Source organism: Zingiber officinale, chromosome 1A (assembly GCF_018446385.1).
Source record: "Zingiber officinale cultivar Zhangliang chromosome 1A, Zo_v1.1, whole genome shotgun sequence".
In the NCBI taxonomy this organism is placed as follows: Eukaryota; Viridiplantae; Streptophyta; class Magnoliopsida; order Zingiberales; family Zingiberaceae; genus Zingiber; species Zingiber officinale.
The window spans coordinates 89,200,577-89,217,103 of record NC_055987.1 but is presented as its reverse complement, the minus strand read 5'-3'; the positions used below and the strand labels follow the sequence as shown (position 1 = coordinate 89,217,103).

The following is a 16,527-nucleotide window of genomic DNA, read 5'->3' as shown; positions in this document are numbered from 1 at the left end:
ATAATTTTTAATAATTTTTTAAAATAGTTTTTTAAAGTTAATTTGATTTTAAAATAATTTTTAATAATTTTTAAAATAGTTTTTAAAGTTAATTTAATTTTAAAATAATTTTTAAAATAGTTTTTAAAGTTAATTAAAAATAATTTTTAATATTTTTTAAAATAGTTTTTTCAAAGTTAATTTAATTTTAAAATTATTTTTAATAATTTTTAAAATAGTTTTTAAAGTTAATTTAATTTTAAAATTATTTTTAATAATTTTTAAAATAGTTTTTAAAGTTAATTTAATTTTAAAATAATTTTTAATAATTTTTTTAAATAGTTTTTTTTAAGTTAATTTAATTTTAAAATAATTTTTAATAATTTTTAAAATAGTTTTTAAAGTTAATTTAATTTTAAAATAATTTTTAAAATAATTTTTAAAGTTAAGTTTTAATTTTTAAGGTTAATTCAATTAAATTTTAATTTAAGATTTAACGTAGTTCATTTAGTTATTTAATTAGAAATTTAATTTATTTAATTTAATTCGACATTTAATTAATTTAATTTAAATTTAATTGATTTAATTCTGATCCTTAGTCATCTCACCCGATCTAAGTTTTCAATCAGGGAATCCTATAATTTTGTGAGGTGAATTGGATTTTAATTATAGAGTTTGGTTTAACTTGTGTTAGATTCAGGTTTATCTTTGGTCTCAACAAATAGGTATTCTTCGGATAAACCTCTAAGCTTGGTGAGTCACTTGGACGTCATTAGAAGTAACCAACCTTTCGAGGTTTTCCGAATAGTCCTATCCACGGAGCTTAGTACTAAATCTTGGTCTAACTAGTTAGGATCCATTTAAGGGTAGCTTCGGTCAGTTCCACTTAGCCAAATGCACCAGATCGAAGCCATATCTTTCTAGACATGCGATGCCTAAGCTTCCCTAACGTACTATCATCCAAAAACTTCACCAGTACCATGATTCAAGTTAAACTTGGTCTCTTTTTAACTAATCCTAATTACCCTGCCGGGTTAGTTTGTTTAGGTTACCCTGTCGGGTAAGTTAGTTTTGGAGGTGCCAGCTATTCTGGAGCCTCCCCCTGAATTATTGGCCTTTAATTTAAATTTTCGTTTTAGGTTTGTGTCGATTTCTTTTATAGTTATAATTAACTTGGTGATAATTTATACTTTGTTTAATATGTTTAAATTTTGATTTCTTTGATTTGTATTTTGGTTTTTGATTTGGTTTATTCGAGTTTATATAATATATTTTTTCTTTAGGTATGTAATATTGATTAATTCCTACTTGCGTGGTCAAACACGCTTTCGAAACCCAAGCTTGATTAGTTGATTTGTATTGGGTTATTAATAATTTAAAGGTTTTATTTGAGTTCGACTTGTATCCAAGTCCGGTTTTATTATAATATGCTTTTTGATTGTTCAGGATTAAGTCTAGATTATTTGATCTTGTAGTGAATTTTTCTAGTATTTCTTTTAAGTTATTAATTTCTGATTTTAATGATGAATTCTCTTCAAGTATTAGATCTTGAGTTGGATTTGAATTTTTTATTTGTTCCTTGAGGTCTTGATTTTCCTCAAGGAGTGATTTGTTTTCATTTTATATTTTAATTAACTTACTATTTAAGCAGGAAATAATTTTAAAAAAAATTGTTTAAATTAAAATATACCTCATCCGGGCCTTCGGAAACGAGTACGGACTCATGGCTTGATTCGGGTTCAGACCCGTCTTCATCTCCCGACTCGTCTTCCGTTTCAACTTCGCGGGCCATCAGCGCGAGGTGGCTCTGGTGCTTCTGCTCTTCTACCTTCGATTCGTCCGAGGAGTCGTCCCACGTTGCTTTGAGGGTCTTCTTTTTGGTTGGCTTAGGTTTGTCGAATTTCAGTCTTGGGCATTCATTCTTGTAGTGCCCCTTTTTGTTGCATCTGAAGCAAGTCACATTCTTTTGTTCCGCGGGAGGACTGATCTTTTGAAGGTCCTTTTTACTGAAGCTCCTTTTTCTCCTGGTGAACATTTTTCTTACCAAGTTCACCAGGTATTCTTCGTCTTCGAAATCTTGACCGGAATCCTCTTCAGATTCAGTCTTGCTCTTCTTTTCTTTAGATGAGCCTGCAAATAAGGCAATACCTTTCTCAGCTCCAACATTATTTTGTTCATGTAATTCTAACTCACAGAAAAGCTCGTCTAATTTTAACTTAGATAGATTTTTCGAAATTTTGTAGGCATCTACAATTGATGCCCACAAGCTATTACGAGGAAAGGCATTTAGTGCGTACTGTTGGGGATCGGTGGCCGGCTTGAAGGGGGGTTGGATAGATGGCGCCCCCAAATCGATCGCTTTCTACGTATTTGTTAGTTGCACAGCGGAATACAAATAATACAAACACAAATACGAAAGCTAAATACAAATACAAAGAACAAGAAAGAGCAAGCAAACCAACACACGCTGATTTACGTGGTTCGGAGATAAAGCTCCTACTCCACGGCTGTCCGTAAGGTGGACGATCCCTATCCGTCGGTGGATTACTCCCCGGAAGACCTCCGGCTAGCTCAAACCTCCTTGTGGGTGGAGAAACCTCACCACAAACTCACCAAGACCTCTTGGACACAAGGGAAACTCTTGAGCACTTGTAGACTACTAATTAGACCTTAACCAAGTCTAATTTCGTCAGAGATAACCAAACTTCCAAGCCTTGGTTATATAGGTCGCGGGTTGAAAACCCCGCCTACCAGTCGACTGCCAAAACATGCAGTCGACTGCCCTCAGTGGAAATTCGACCGTTACATCCCAACGACTCGATTCCATACGAACAGAGACATTCTGTTCGCTGTCAGTCGACTGCACCAGTCGACTGCTAAAATATGCAGTCGACTGCTACAGTACTGATACAGTAACGCTACAGTAAAACCCTAAAACTAGGATTTTACTCCGAGTACAATCTCTCATGCACTCGTACCCTCACCCTTACGACTCATTTGACACTTCATTTGCAGCTTTGACCTCTTGCCTTCAAGCCTACTTCCTTTGGCTCTCGTCCCTCGGATGCATTCAAGCCCGCGGCTCGTCCCCAATGCCATCCTTCGCGTATGCCTTGTCCATGGTCCCTCGGATGCTCCATCCTTTACCGGACCCGAAGCCATCAACTTGAGTCACATGTGTATCCTGTAAACCTGCACAACACAAATACACATATCAAATACAAGGGTGAACCTAACTTAAACCCTTTGCCCAAACACCAAAACACATGGTCGCACGGACCATTGGGATTGCTCCAACACGTACCTTATTAAATCTCCGTTTTCCATCTGTGGCCTATCGCGTGGAGTCCGTTGAGGATGTCCTTGATCCTTGCGTGTAGTTGACTTGCCGTTTCCCCTTCCTGCATCTTTATATTAAATATTTTATTTAAAAGTAAATCTCTTTTTGTTACCTTTGCGTCGCTCGTTCTTTCGTGCAGCTCGATCAATTTATCCCATAGTTCTTTAGCATTCTGATGCGGTCTGACCCGGTTCAGCTCTTCTCGTGTTAGGCCGCAGTGTAGCGTATTGATTGCTTTGTTTTCTGTCGATGCCTTTTTCCTCATGTCCGGAGTCCACTGTTCCGTGTCTAGTGGAATTCCGGAGTTGTCGGTTGGAGCTCGGTAGGCCTTTATAACGCTGAACCATTGATCGTAATCCATCTTTAGGTACACCTCCATTCTTTTCTTCCAGTACGAGAAGTCATCCCTGTTGAATAGAGGAAGACGTACTGTGCTGAAGCCTTCTAGTTGAGACATGCTGCACACAAGTAAACAACAAAAAAAATATCCCAAGACTTGATCTTGGATTAGTAGTGCGGGAAAAAATAATAACTGTATCTAAATTGGTGTTGCACCAATTTAGATTTAATTGCAACGAAAGAAGTTTCAAAACAGGTGATAACACCAGATTGGAATTTAGCTAGAAGAAAAACGAAAAGATAAAGGTTAATTTTTCACCCCCTTGTCTGATTGGTGGTTGCACCAAATCAGAGCGGTAATCGCTCTGATACCACTTGTTGGATCGTGGAACGTCGATAGAGGGGGGATTTAAAAAATAGTGTTAAAAAGAGTTAAACGCAGCGGAATTTAAAACAGTGGACACAGTAATTTTTACTTCGTTCGGAGCCTTTGACGACTCCTACTCGAAGGCCCGTACTCCGTGAGTACTTTCGTTGGGCAATTCACTAGCAATTCGAAATAATGATTACAAAAATAGTACAATGAATGCTAATGAAAATTAAAACAAAGCTATACCGACAGAAAGAAAACCACAAGGACAAGTGCACGTTGTCGGAGCTTCGTTAGCGTCATTGGAGCGCAGAGCAGCAGAGCAAGCAGTCTAAGAGTTCTGAGTTGATATTGAAGCTCCACCCCTGGGGCTTCTTTTATATGCTGCTCGAGGCGCCTGGATCCCTTCCGGGCGCCCTGGTACGACGTGGCAGGTCTAATCAGTGAACTCCACGTGACGACGACTTGGTTTGGATAAAATTCACCTCCGGGCGCCCGGACCTCCTATTTCCAGAAATTCCTTCTCCTGCAAAATAGAGTTAGTCCGAGGCAAATATATATCCTGTAAAACAGATTGTTAGCATAATTAAAGTTCAACAAAGTAATAGAAAAGAGTATGACTTAGATTCCGTCTTTCCGAGACCGGAATCTAGTCACGATCTCAACTTAGATATCCGAAATGGATCTAAGCCGGATCGATGCCTAATGTTCCCTTCCCGGGAACGCGTCCTCGCAATCACTCCCCTCCAGTGACTTACCTCACTTACCTGCCAAACGTCCGGTCAGCCCGTCGACCCGTCTGGACTTCGTGCCAGCTATTCGGTCAGCCCGTCGACCTAGCTGGACTTCGTGCCTAAGCGTCTGGTCAGCCCGTCGACCCGCTTGGACTTCGTGCCAGCTATCCGGTCAGCCCGTCGACCTAGCTGAGCTTCGTGCCAGACATCCGGTCAGCCCGTTGACCTGTCTGGACTTCTCCTACACACTCGATCAAAGTGTTAGACAACAACAAACTAACTTAACCTGATTTGTCATTCATCAAAACCTGGGTTAAATCGTTAGTGCTAACCGCACCAACAAAAACAACCAAATCACATTCACCACAATCTAATCCAGAAATTAGAGGTCATTGTAAAGAAACAAGAGTAGCCTCAAAGCAAATTACAACTACTAATTTTTGTTGGGAAGCAAGAACAACAACAAACCTGAACCACATCCCCTTAATCCGAGCCAAAATCAAAAATCCTTCCAAAGGTAGTGCAACAAAACCAAACCGGTCCCAAATCCCTCAAATCTGTCTCGATGAATCAACCTTTTATGAGGAGACAATGTGAACATAAAATCCAAACAACATCTCCCGAATCCCGACAGAAAATCAGAAAACCTTGTGCCAAAACAAGGACATCAGTCAGATCATTTGAAACCCTACAAGAAGAAACATTCATCCTATACCTACTAATGAGATCTACTTGCTCATGGTCGGGGAAAGGCCAATGACTCACCAAGTCGACAGCATCGACAAAGGCAGCGACGCTCGAGGGCGACCGACAGATTGGAGAGGGCTGGAAGCTATCACTGCGATAGGCCGAGAGATCGGACAACGTCGAATGGTGTTGGGCAATCAACGATCAGAGCTCATCGACGTCGGAGTTCGGTGGTCCGCGAAGATGAGGAATTGGGGGAGGGCGGCGTGTGAGGGAGAGGAAGGAAGAGAACGACGTGAGGAGAGGTTCGGGATCGGGGAAGGAAGAGGTTGGCGGAGGCTTTGGGAGCTAGGGCATAGGATGCGCTTTTATAACTTAGGGATTTTTTGATTAAACCCTAGATCAATTTCTCAATAACTCCCACCTCCGAGTGTTCCAAACAGACTTTTCTTATACCTATAAATGCATCCCCTCAAAATATGTCATACGAACTCCGATTAAATCCCAGAAAATTTATAAAAAGTCCTAAAAAATTCCAATAAAATTATTTTTCTCAAATAATCTTATTATTTAATTATTTTTTTGTTGCTGTATTTTATAGCCAAAGGGTTAAGTTAGGATTTTTGGTGACGAATTAAAATCCGTCGCCAAACTCATCGCCAAGTTCGTCATCAATTTGGAGACGAATCCAAAATTTGTAGTCATTGTCAATTAGGTGACAAAATTCATATTCGTCGCCAAATTTGAAATCTCGCTCGATTAATAAATTTGGCAAATATCTTTATATCTGGCAATGAATATAGAATTCATCATCAAATTTGAAATCTTGCCAGATCTTTAAACTTGATAAAGATTTTTAAATTTGTTGACGAAGATTCAATTCGTCACCAAATTGACGACAAATTTGAGATTCTTCGCCAATTTGGCAATGAATTGAATCTTCATCGCAAATTTACAATAAATTTAGTGATGAATTTATTGTTAGGGATGAATTTCGTAACAAAATAGTTTTGTTGCTAATTTAGGGATAAATTTTATTTTGTTACAAAGTTTGTTGTTAATTTGCGATAATTACTTTGTTTGTCGTAAATTTTGTTGATAATTTGTAACTAATATTTCTCATTGCTAAAATTGATTACTAAATTAATGTTTTTTTTAGTGTTTCTGACTTAGAGCTCTCGATTGACTTGACACTCAATTAGATTGGTCAAGGTAACTAAGTCTTTTAGACAGCTCATGATAAGCTGTCGCTTTAATCATCTTGACAAATAATTCTAAAATTAAATTTTATAATTTTAATTTAAAATATATCCCCATATTTCTGACAAAAATTCTCCAATATTATTTTTAAGAAAATGTTTGACTTAAATACCATCGAGTGGAACATTAGCATATGCCAACCAACATCTTGAAACGTAGAAAATGATAGTTGTTATTGTATTTTTTTTCCCATTACTTTTCTATATATCACCATGCATGTCTTTATACGCTTAGCTCGTAACAATATCCATGGAGCCTAAAAATGCACCGCAACATATAGCTCAGGAGCAACCTACCGGGGGGCATTGCACAGCGGAAGTATTTCGGTAACAAATTCCACCTAAAAAAATTCATCGACCGTAGAATTATAAACAGTGAACATCCGACGGCGTCGAGTACATAACCCGATAAAACTTTCATATATCATCTTTACTGAAAAATCGACCAGCAGCATCCACACAAATGCCGCCACGTACCGTTCTCATGCACGGCTTCTGGTTTACAGTAGCCGTTGGATTTTGACTCTCTACCTCCATCCACCGTCCACCAGTTGAGTCGGCGTTCCCTGATGGATCCAATGTCCGTGTCTTCGAATACCTTCCAGAGTCTTCCGCGCGCCCACGTGGATCCCCTTCCAGAGTCTTCTTGAGATACCTGTTCACTTGTTACTACACCTACCCATTTACTTAAAAAAGAATAAGGTTTAACCACGATTAATATTAAATAATTACCATTAAAAGTATTCTCAATAATATTGAATAAATAATTGATTATTCCTAAACAAGTTTAGTGTTCAGTTCATTTATTTTTATTAAAAATAAAAAATATGTAAAATAAATAAATTTTAATATTAATAAAGAGCTGCGATATCTATCTAGAATTTTCATCTAAAAAATTCATCTAGATAGACACATAAATGATGGGACCCACCATTTTATTTTTTGTGTGCCCATCATTTACGTGTCTATCTAGATGAAAATTCTAGATGAATAACATTTTGTTAATGTTAAAGAATAATTTATGAATAAATTTATTTCTTAATTTGTGTAAATTTTAATTTTATTACTTTTTATTTTTTTAATATATAAAATATAGTATTTTTATAATTTCAAAATATTTATAATATATTAAAAATAATATACATTCTCTATATTAGATAAATATTCCATCTAATTTATAAAGATAATAATAGTGTTAATAGAACTCAATAAATATCTTAAATTCATCTTCAACACAATGAGATTTTTAATACTCATTTACACCTCTATACATGATGATGATCACCATAAAAAAATTAATATATTTTTAATTTTTTTACAAAGCTAATAAATATTAAGTGTTGCAAAATTTATATTTAACCATTTTTATATCAGCCTTTCTATAAATTTTGATATGGCATCAGACGACCTTCAACTCCATAAATTCTTGATAAAGCTTTATATTTTTATTGGATTCCTTTTAAGGAGCTCCTACGATATATAAATTTTGTATCGTTAAGTACCTTCGGGACGAGATTAATTGGACTAACTGAAACATCGACCAGCGACTAACTCCAAACAGATGCCGCCACGTACACGTCCTCACGGCATCTGGTTTACAGTAGCCGTTGGATTCGGACGCTGTTTCTCTGTTCTTTGAATTCCTTCCAGAGTCTTCCGCGCAACCACGCCGACACTGTTCGTCCCCAATAAAACCCTCACCTTATCGCTTCGCCTCCCTCGTCCAACGGTGAGTCGTCTCCGCTAATCTGCACTCCGGAAGCTCTCTCCCCACGGATTAGGGTTTTGCCTTATTGATTTCAATTTCTAATTCCACCTACTATGGCGACCTCGTGTGCGCAAATCCACATCCTTGGCTCCTCCGGCGTTTTCCCCTCTTCTCGGATGCCGTCCTCCCGTTTTCCTGCTTCCAATTCCCTCTTTTTGGGCCACCGCCGGCCGAGTGTAGTTCGTCTGTCAGGGCGACGGGGCCATGGGTCAGGCTACAGGCCTTTGCGGGTGGCGTGCGAAAAGGTGGTTGGGATCGATCTCGGCACCACTAATTCGGCCGTCGCCGCGATGGAGGGTGGGAAGCCAACCATCGTGACCAACGCCGAGGGACAGCGGACTACGCCGTCGGTCGTGGCCTACACGAAGAACGGCGACAGGTTGGTCGGGCAGATTGCCAAGCGCCAGGCAGTGGTCAACCCCGAGAATACATTCTTTTCGGTGAAGAGGTTCATTGGACGGAAGATGTCTGAAGTGGACGAGGAGGCAAAGCAAGTTTCCTATAGGGTTCTGAGAGATGAGAATGGCAATGTTAAGCTTGATTGCCCTGCCATCGGCAGACAGTTTGCTGCTGAAGAGATCTCGGCTCAGGTAATTTATATGGTCCTTTTTTTGAATAGTTTACTAACTTGAATGGTAGAATCTGTCTGCTAATTATATACTGGCCGAAATTGACGTACATGCACAAGTTGTTTTCCTGTTATATATCACGAGATTAATCTTTGCCTTTTCCCGTGCTAAGGTCTTAAGATCATATGATTCAATGTCAATTAAGTTTTAAAAAATAATTGTTCCTACTTTGTAATGATGGGTTGCAAAGAATGCTTATTACTTTCAGGCTATTATGCCCCTTAAAATCAATTTTACAATTGTTGCAAATATTTGTTGTTAATTTAATGCTTTTGTTAAGAATAGCTCATGATTTTAGTATTCTGATTGGTAAATCTTTAGACTAAATTGAATTTTCTATTTGGGCCTTAATTGTTGAGATCTCTCTTTTCCACTGTGTTCAGGTTTTAAGAAAGCTGGTGGATGATGCGTCCAAGTTTTTGAATGATAAGGTTACGAAAGCTGTGGTTACTGTTCCTGCCTACTTCAATGACTCTCAAAGAACAGCTACAAAGGATGCTGGTCGTATTGCTGGTTTAGAAGTCCTTCGTATCATTAACGAGCCAACAGCTGCCTCATTAGCTTATGGATTTGAAAAGAAGAATAATGAAACAATTTTGGTATTTGATTTGGGAGGTGGAACATTTGATGTTTCAGGTAATAGGACTTATATGCAGTCATTTCTTGCTGGTTTTGTGTCACTGCTTTCTGCGCCAACTTTGGCACTAGACTTGATCAGACATCTATTATTTGAACAGTCTGGAATTTTTTATAACATTGTATGGATATGTAAAATCTCTATATTACACCTTTATAGGATATGAATATGGTATCTGTGTTATAGGTAGCAAATTAGCAATATTAGCCTTTTATTTTTACTTTTTTGGTAATTATACTGGATTTTACCTGATTGATGTAATAATAGGGGTTATGATAATTGGAAATTTGGTTGACACATGACATAATATATGCTTCATTTGGGTTACTATTCAGAATATCTTCCTTGTTGACAATACAATATTCATAGTTGTATTACATAAGATTAATAGGATCAGATTAGATGGCCATGAGTAAGTTTAAATAATTGATTTGAAAGATTGAATAGGGCATGAAGTGGTATCAGCTTCTATCAAATTTTCATTTCTTATGAAAAAATTTACAATAGAAGCATTGTCTTTCATACAGAAGCTCGGCTCCAACATGGTCAAGACATCATGCTAGTCCCAAACAGCTTTTTCTTTTGCTTAAATATAGCATCTAGAATTTGTCAAGACAAAATGGTTTTTTTCTTCATAAAAGAAATTAGTGTTTTGTTTACTTGGATGGAAGTATGAAACAAAAGAAAGGAAAGAAGATAAAAACATTAATTTCTCTTGCTTACTTGGGAGAAAATAAAGAGGAAGGAATTCAATTTTTCATCTAATTCCTTTGTTTTAGTTCCATTCAGGCATAAATGGAGTGAACTGTTTTTTATTGAATATACATAAATAAGTATTTAATATTATATCTTTACTTTACATTCCATTCAAGTAAACAAAGAAGAGTTATATAGAATTGAAATAAGATATTTCAATTCATTTCTTTTCTTTTCCTTTCACTTAAACTAAGCAATAGTAGAACTTGTTTATAAGCTTATATAAGATCCTGTTGAGGCTGAAGATTGACATTCAGATCCTTTTACTGGGTGTTTTATATGATGGATAGGGCATGGAAGAGAAGAATACATCAAATGGTTGAGAAACCCAAACATACAAGTTGAGTGAGAAGTGGCAGCTAGTGATGTGTGTGTGTGTGTGTGTGTGTGTGAGAGAGAGAGAGAGAGAGAGAGAGAGAGAGAGAGATGTTGAACCAAGTAACATTGAACCTGGGGTGACTGGTAAATCGAGAAACGCTCGTGGTAGGCAGCCCAATATCCCGTAGTTGTGCGTCCCATTTGGAAGAAAAATCCCTAGGTGACAATTTGGTTCCCTTCTGCTGCCTCGAGGGAGAGAGAGAGAGAGAGAGAGAGAGAGAGAGAGCTTTGATGAGATTTGTACTTGAATGGTCTTACTGATATTATATTGGACAAGTCAAACTACTGGTGCTTATGGATTTCACTCAATATTTTAAAGCATTGAAATTTATTTTGGTCTATTTTTTTCACTCTTCACTACATATTTCCACATTCATTCCAGAAACTAGAAATTCAGACTTCCATTACTCTGTATACCATTTTTTTCTGTTTTGTTAAGTATGTTATTGTTCCTGTTCATGTGATTCATGCACTTCTCAGCATATACTAACTTCAGTTATCCAATTATATGGCAGTTCTTGAGGTTGGAGATGGTGTTTTTGAGGTGCTCTCAACTTCTGGCGACACACATCTTGGTGGTGATGACTTTGACAAGGTTGGTTTTTCCATATGTTTAATTCTACATCATTTCTTATATATTTGTTATTAAATGCTGAATTTGGCTTTTTTCCATTTGCTCCTGCTCTACAGTTCAGTGTGTTATCATTGTGCCTATAGATGCTATTGGTAATGAAAATTGTTGCAGTTATGACATTTTGTTACTGCCTAACCATTTTGTCCAATTGTTTGAGTTACATGCAATTGATTCTGCCAATAAAATTCTTAAATATCTTGTATTTCTGTTTACACTGTTTGTTCAGCCAACTGATTGAGTTGTCTAATTATAATTATTTCGTACTGTGGTTAGGTTGCCTTGTAGACTGACTAAATTAATTACTCATGTTGCTTGCGTTATGGCCACCGCCTCTCATAGCTCTTAAACAGCCTCCTCTCCTCCTCTTGTCTCCTCTCCTCCCCTCTTCTTGTCCTCTCGGGGCGGTGTAGTGGTTAAGACATGAGGTGTTGCCACATAAGGTCTTGGAGTCGAAACTCAGCGTGTCCGAGAATGCCTCCTCCATGCCTTTTCCACCCGTACTAATAGCTAGTCGTCGCCTGTCCTCCTATGTGTTGGTCTAGGGACAGGTTGGCTGGGGCGCTGGAGGCGAGCGAATCGTCTTTTGCCACATCTTAAACAACCTTTTCTTTATTAAACCTAAATGCAGCCATTTCAGTAACTTGTAGCTTAAAGGGATAAGTTCTGGAATGTGCTTTTTAAGTTCAATGCTTAAGATGTTCATGCAGTAGTTCCTGAAAGATGTGATCTAGACAGTATGCATCACCATCAGAATCTTTCACTGATGCAGCTAATAAACACTTGCTAACTGACTTGCTGGACTTCTGGATTACATGTATATGACATGTCCCAATTCGAATCATGTTTTATGTTAATTCATTTATTTTAATAGTATGTACCATACTCCTACTTTAGTGCTAATGTAACTTATGTTGGACCAGAGAGTTGTTGACTGGCTTGCTGCTGATTTCAAGAGAAATGAAGGAATTGAGCTTTTGAAAGACAAGCAAGCCCTTCAAAGATTAACTGAAACTGCAGAAAAAGCTAAAATGGAATTGTCCTCCTTGACTCAAACAAACATTAGGTTAGTTTCTCTTCCATGTTTACCTAACCATGACTGACTATAATACCTTTCTAATATGATTGTGTATTTCTTCTTTCTCCAGTTTACCCTTTATCACAGCCACTGCTGATGGTCCCAAGCACATAGAGACAACACTTACAAGGGCCAAGTTTGAGGAACTATGTTCAGACCTTCTTGATAGGTATGCCAGAACCTAGTTACTTGGTGTACTATAGTCAGGGATATGAGACAAGGCAGTTTAAAGATATTGCAGATTTGTTTTTGTTTGAGCTTTTTATGATATAGAAAGTTAAACGATTTGATAGATTCATCTTTTCAATAGTGACATGATGTTTTACATTTTATTGTACTTATGTGTGATTTCTTTTGGTTTTTTGTTTGGCACTCACTATTTTTTTCATTTTTTTCTTATATCAGGCTTAGAACCCCTGTTGATAGTGCCTTGAAAGATGCAAAGCTTTCATTTAAGGACTTAGATGAGGTAATCCTTGTTGGTGGATCAACTCGTATCCCAGCAGTCCAAGAGCTTGTGAAGAAGCTGACTGGGAAGGAGCCCAATGTGACTGTCAATCCTGATGAGGTTGTTGCTCTTGGTGCTGCAGTGCAGGTTTGTCCTTGTTTTTTTTACACTCTTATGCTTACTACTAAACTTTCTAGTGGATGATGAACTAAAGGACAAATCAGGGCTTGGAATCCTAGTCCTTGAAACTTCTGAATGCATGAGCAATGATGCAAAGCTTTAGATTGTGTGATTATTATGAATGTACCAATTTAACGACCAAGATGTTTATATGCATTTGAATTCCATTGTTTTATAAGTCTGTTTATGCAGCCTTGTATGCTCTCAAATTCACACATGAAATGCTTTTCCACATATTCCCCTCTTATCAATAGTGCACTAAGATATTTATTTAGTTTTCAAGCGACGTTTTTAACCAACTATTTTACTAGTTCTACCAGTCCCCAATAACAACCTCAATGAGATAGCATTGACTGAATTAGATGTGCTGTGTAGAGGACTGATTATTTTAATGGTCCGAAACAAAAGGAGTTTGTGTTAAATTTAATAACAAAATGTTCGAGAACTAATTGATTTTCTCAAACAAACAAGTTCAAGAATCATTTTACATCCACTGGATAATGTGCTGATTATGACAAATTGAATGATGATATGCTTATTTACCAATTCTATACACCAATTTTTAATGATATTTTTTTTGTATTGGCACTACTTGTCTTGCCTTCTGTTTTGTTAACTTGTGTTCTCATTTTACTGTCTCTTGCACTTACACATGTAGGCTGGAGTTTTATCCGGCGATGTTAGTGACATTGTGCTTCTCGATGTCACCCCACTGTCGCTTGGTTTAGAAACACTGGGTGGAGTAATGACAAAGATCATTCCAAGGAACACCACATTGCCCACATCCAAATCGGAAGTTTTCTCTACAGCAGCTGATGGTCAGACTAGTGTTGAGATAAATGTTCTTCAGGGAGAAAGAGAGTTTGTGAGAGACAACAAGTCACTCGGCAGTTTCCGACTTGATGGAATCCCTCCAGCACCACGAGGTGTTCCCCAGATTGAAGTGAAGTTTGACATTGATGCCAATGGAATTCTGTCCGTCACTGCTGTGGACAAGGGGACCGGAAAGAAACAAGACATCACCATCACTGGAGCTAGTACATTACCTAGCAATGAGGTAGGATCTTCCAGTGCATTTAACTAATTTTTATAAATCTAAAAAAGCTTTCAGCCTCATTTCTAGTGTTCATTGCCTTTAACAGAGTTTACTTCATACTGCAATATATGGATATGTGCAGGTGGAAAGAATGGTGAAGGAAGCCGAAAAGTTTGCGAAAGAAGACAAGGAAAAGAGGGATGCCATTGACACGAAGAACCAATCTGAGTCTGTGATTTACCAGACAGAGAAGCAGCTCAAGGAACTTGGAGATAAGGTACCTGCAGCTGTCAAGGAGAAGGTTGAAGCAAAACTCAAGGATCTCAAAGATGCTGTTGCAAGTGAATCTTCTCAGGGCATGAAGGATGCGATGGCTGCCTTGAACCAGGAGGTGATGCAGCTCGGCCAATCACTCTATAATCAACCAGGTGCAGGTGGCGCTGGTCCTGCTCCTGGAGCTGATAGTGACTCTGCAACATCATCTTCCAAGGGGTCCGATAATGGTGATGTAATTGATGCCGACTTCACCGATAGCCAATAAAAATGGTTGGGAAGAATCACAAGCACAGTGGAATGAAGTTTAGTAGGATTCAAAATTTTCAAAAATCCATGTGGTTTTTATATGTGGAAGAGCAACGCTAGAAACACTCGTGGGGGAAACACATGGGATGTTTGCTAACCAAACCTGTTAGTTTGAGCACTTGATATGCCCCTGGAAAAGTCGAATCGAGGATTTACTTAGCTTTCAGAGGAAAGTTGCATGCAATTGCACTCTCTTTTGCATGTTGGAAATATCATATCTAGTAATGTTCTGAAAGCAAGATGATTTGTGTGGTGATACATTGTATATGCCTACTACTAGATTGTCCTCAAAACTGCTTGGATCTTTTAGCGAATCTAAAAGCCAACTTCCTAGGTCACATAATGCTATGGAATTAAGTAGTTGTTAGTTAATAGGGATCTGGATTTTTGGTGCGACTATACGCAATATCACAGATGAGAGGAATGATATGCAAGATCTTTGTTGATCGAGTGAGAAAGATTGGAGTGTTGACCGCTGATTGCGCAATAAAGTTCTAAGGCAATGTAGGTTTACTCGTGAAGGTTTGGGAGGAGAAGAAAGAAGAGTATTCTTTTCGAGGTTCTCCCTCATTTAACTAATATCCAATGTAATTTTTTGTTATTATTTCGGCTGCATATTTGACATTAGTAATTGCATATGCTCACTCGTACTAACATTTTTCTTGTTTGTGTTTGTACGAGAACTCAATGAATTTGGGGGTGTCATCTATTTATTCCCTAGACGAATCATTATTGCTCCTAAAACAATAACTTGAATTAAAATTCCATGAGCAATGGTCGAATTTCAAAGGAATCCATTTCATTTGCACACATTTAATGGATATTTTTCTGATAAGTGTAGCGAGAGACATACTTCTAATTAGAATTTGTTATGTCACCATCTTTAAGGAGGGGGTATGAATCAACAATAGATAAGGATGGAAATTTCATCGAAATGAATAGGTGGACTAAAAAGCAAAACTACATGGCCGATAAAAGTGGGCAAATAAAACTCCGCTAAGAATTTATAGAATAACCTCATAACTACATAAGAGTATATGTTACTTGAAAATAGTAGGTAGAATCTCAAATGGACTCAAATTACCACATTCAAGATGAGAGATGGAGAGACTATAGCCCCAATAGACTCAAGGTTCAAACAAATTATTAATGGGATTGTGGCCAACTCATGTCAAGTAAAAAATGCCCTCAATAAATTTTGAGAACTCCGCTCTAGCCATTGATGGTGGTTATTGGAGGATATGTTTAAAACTATGGAGTTTCATTTTTTTTTTTTTTGTATACTAGGTATCCAAATCTTATAACCTGACTAATTTTGGGATAGATAGTTATACATTACATTTCGTTCACTAAGTAAATCTAGAAAACAACTCCTAACATGACACTCATGCACACTAGAAGTTTGATCGTTGCAAATGCACCTTACATGGAAATCAAACCCTCACCAAGTGGGAGAAATACCCTGCCTATTGCCACCACGCCACACCCTTGGGGAGAAAGCAACGATAGAACTTAGATTGCCCACATGGTGAATAACAATGAAAACGAACAGGAAGTTAAGAAGATGCTCAAGGATAGAAGAAGTCAAGAAAAAAAAGGCCATTAAGGAGAAATCACTTAGCTCTTATGGCAATAGGCAATTTGTGGATGAATGATGAGGAAGAGTCTAGCAATAGCTAAGAGGGAGGACCAACCA

General features: G+C 37.6%; 1 protein-coding gene across 1 annotated transcript; it reads left to right on the top strand.

The window, feature by feature from the left end:
* Positions 1-8,415: 8,415 nt before the first annotated feature.
* LOC122026761 (stromal 70 kDa heat shock-related protein, chloroplastic-like) lies at positions 8,416-14,997 on the top strand. The gene is made up of 8 exons (XM_042585486.1): positions 8,416-9,066; positions 9,489-9,741; positions 11,392-11,471; positions 12,431-12,573; positions 12,656-12,754; positions 12,991-13,180; positions 13,872-14,270; positions 14,392-14,997. The coding sequence occupies exons 1-8, from the start codon at positions 8,530-8,532 to the stop codon at positions 14,788-14,790; spliced, it is 2,100 nt and encodes a 699-aa protein (XP_042441420.1). The 5' UTR covers positions 8,416-8,529; the 3' UTR covers positions 14,791-14,997.
* Positions 14,998-16,527: the final 1,530 nt, after the last annotated feature.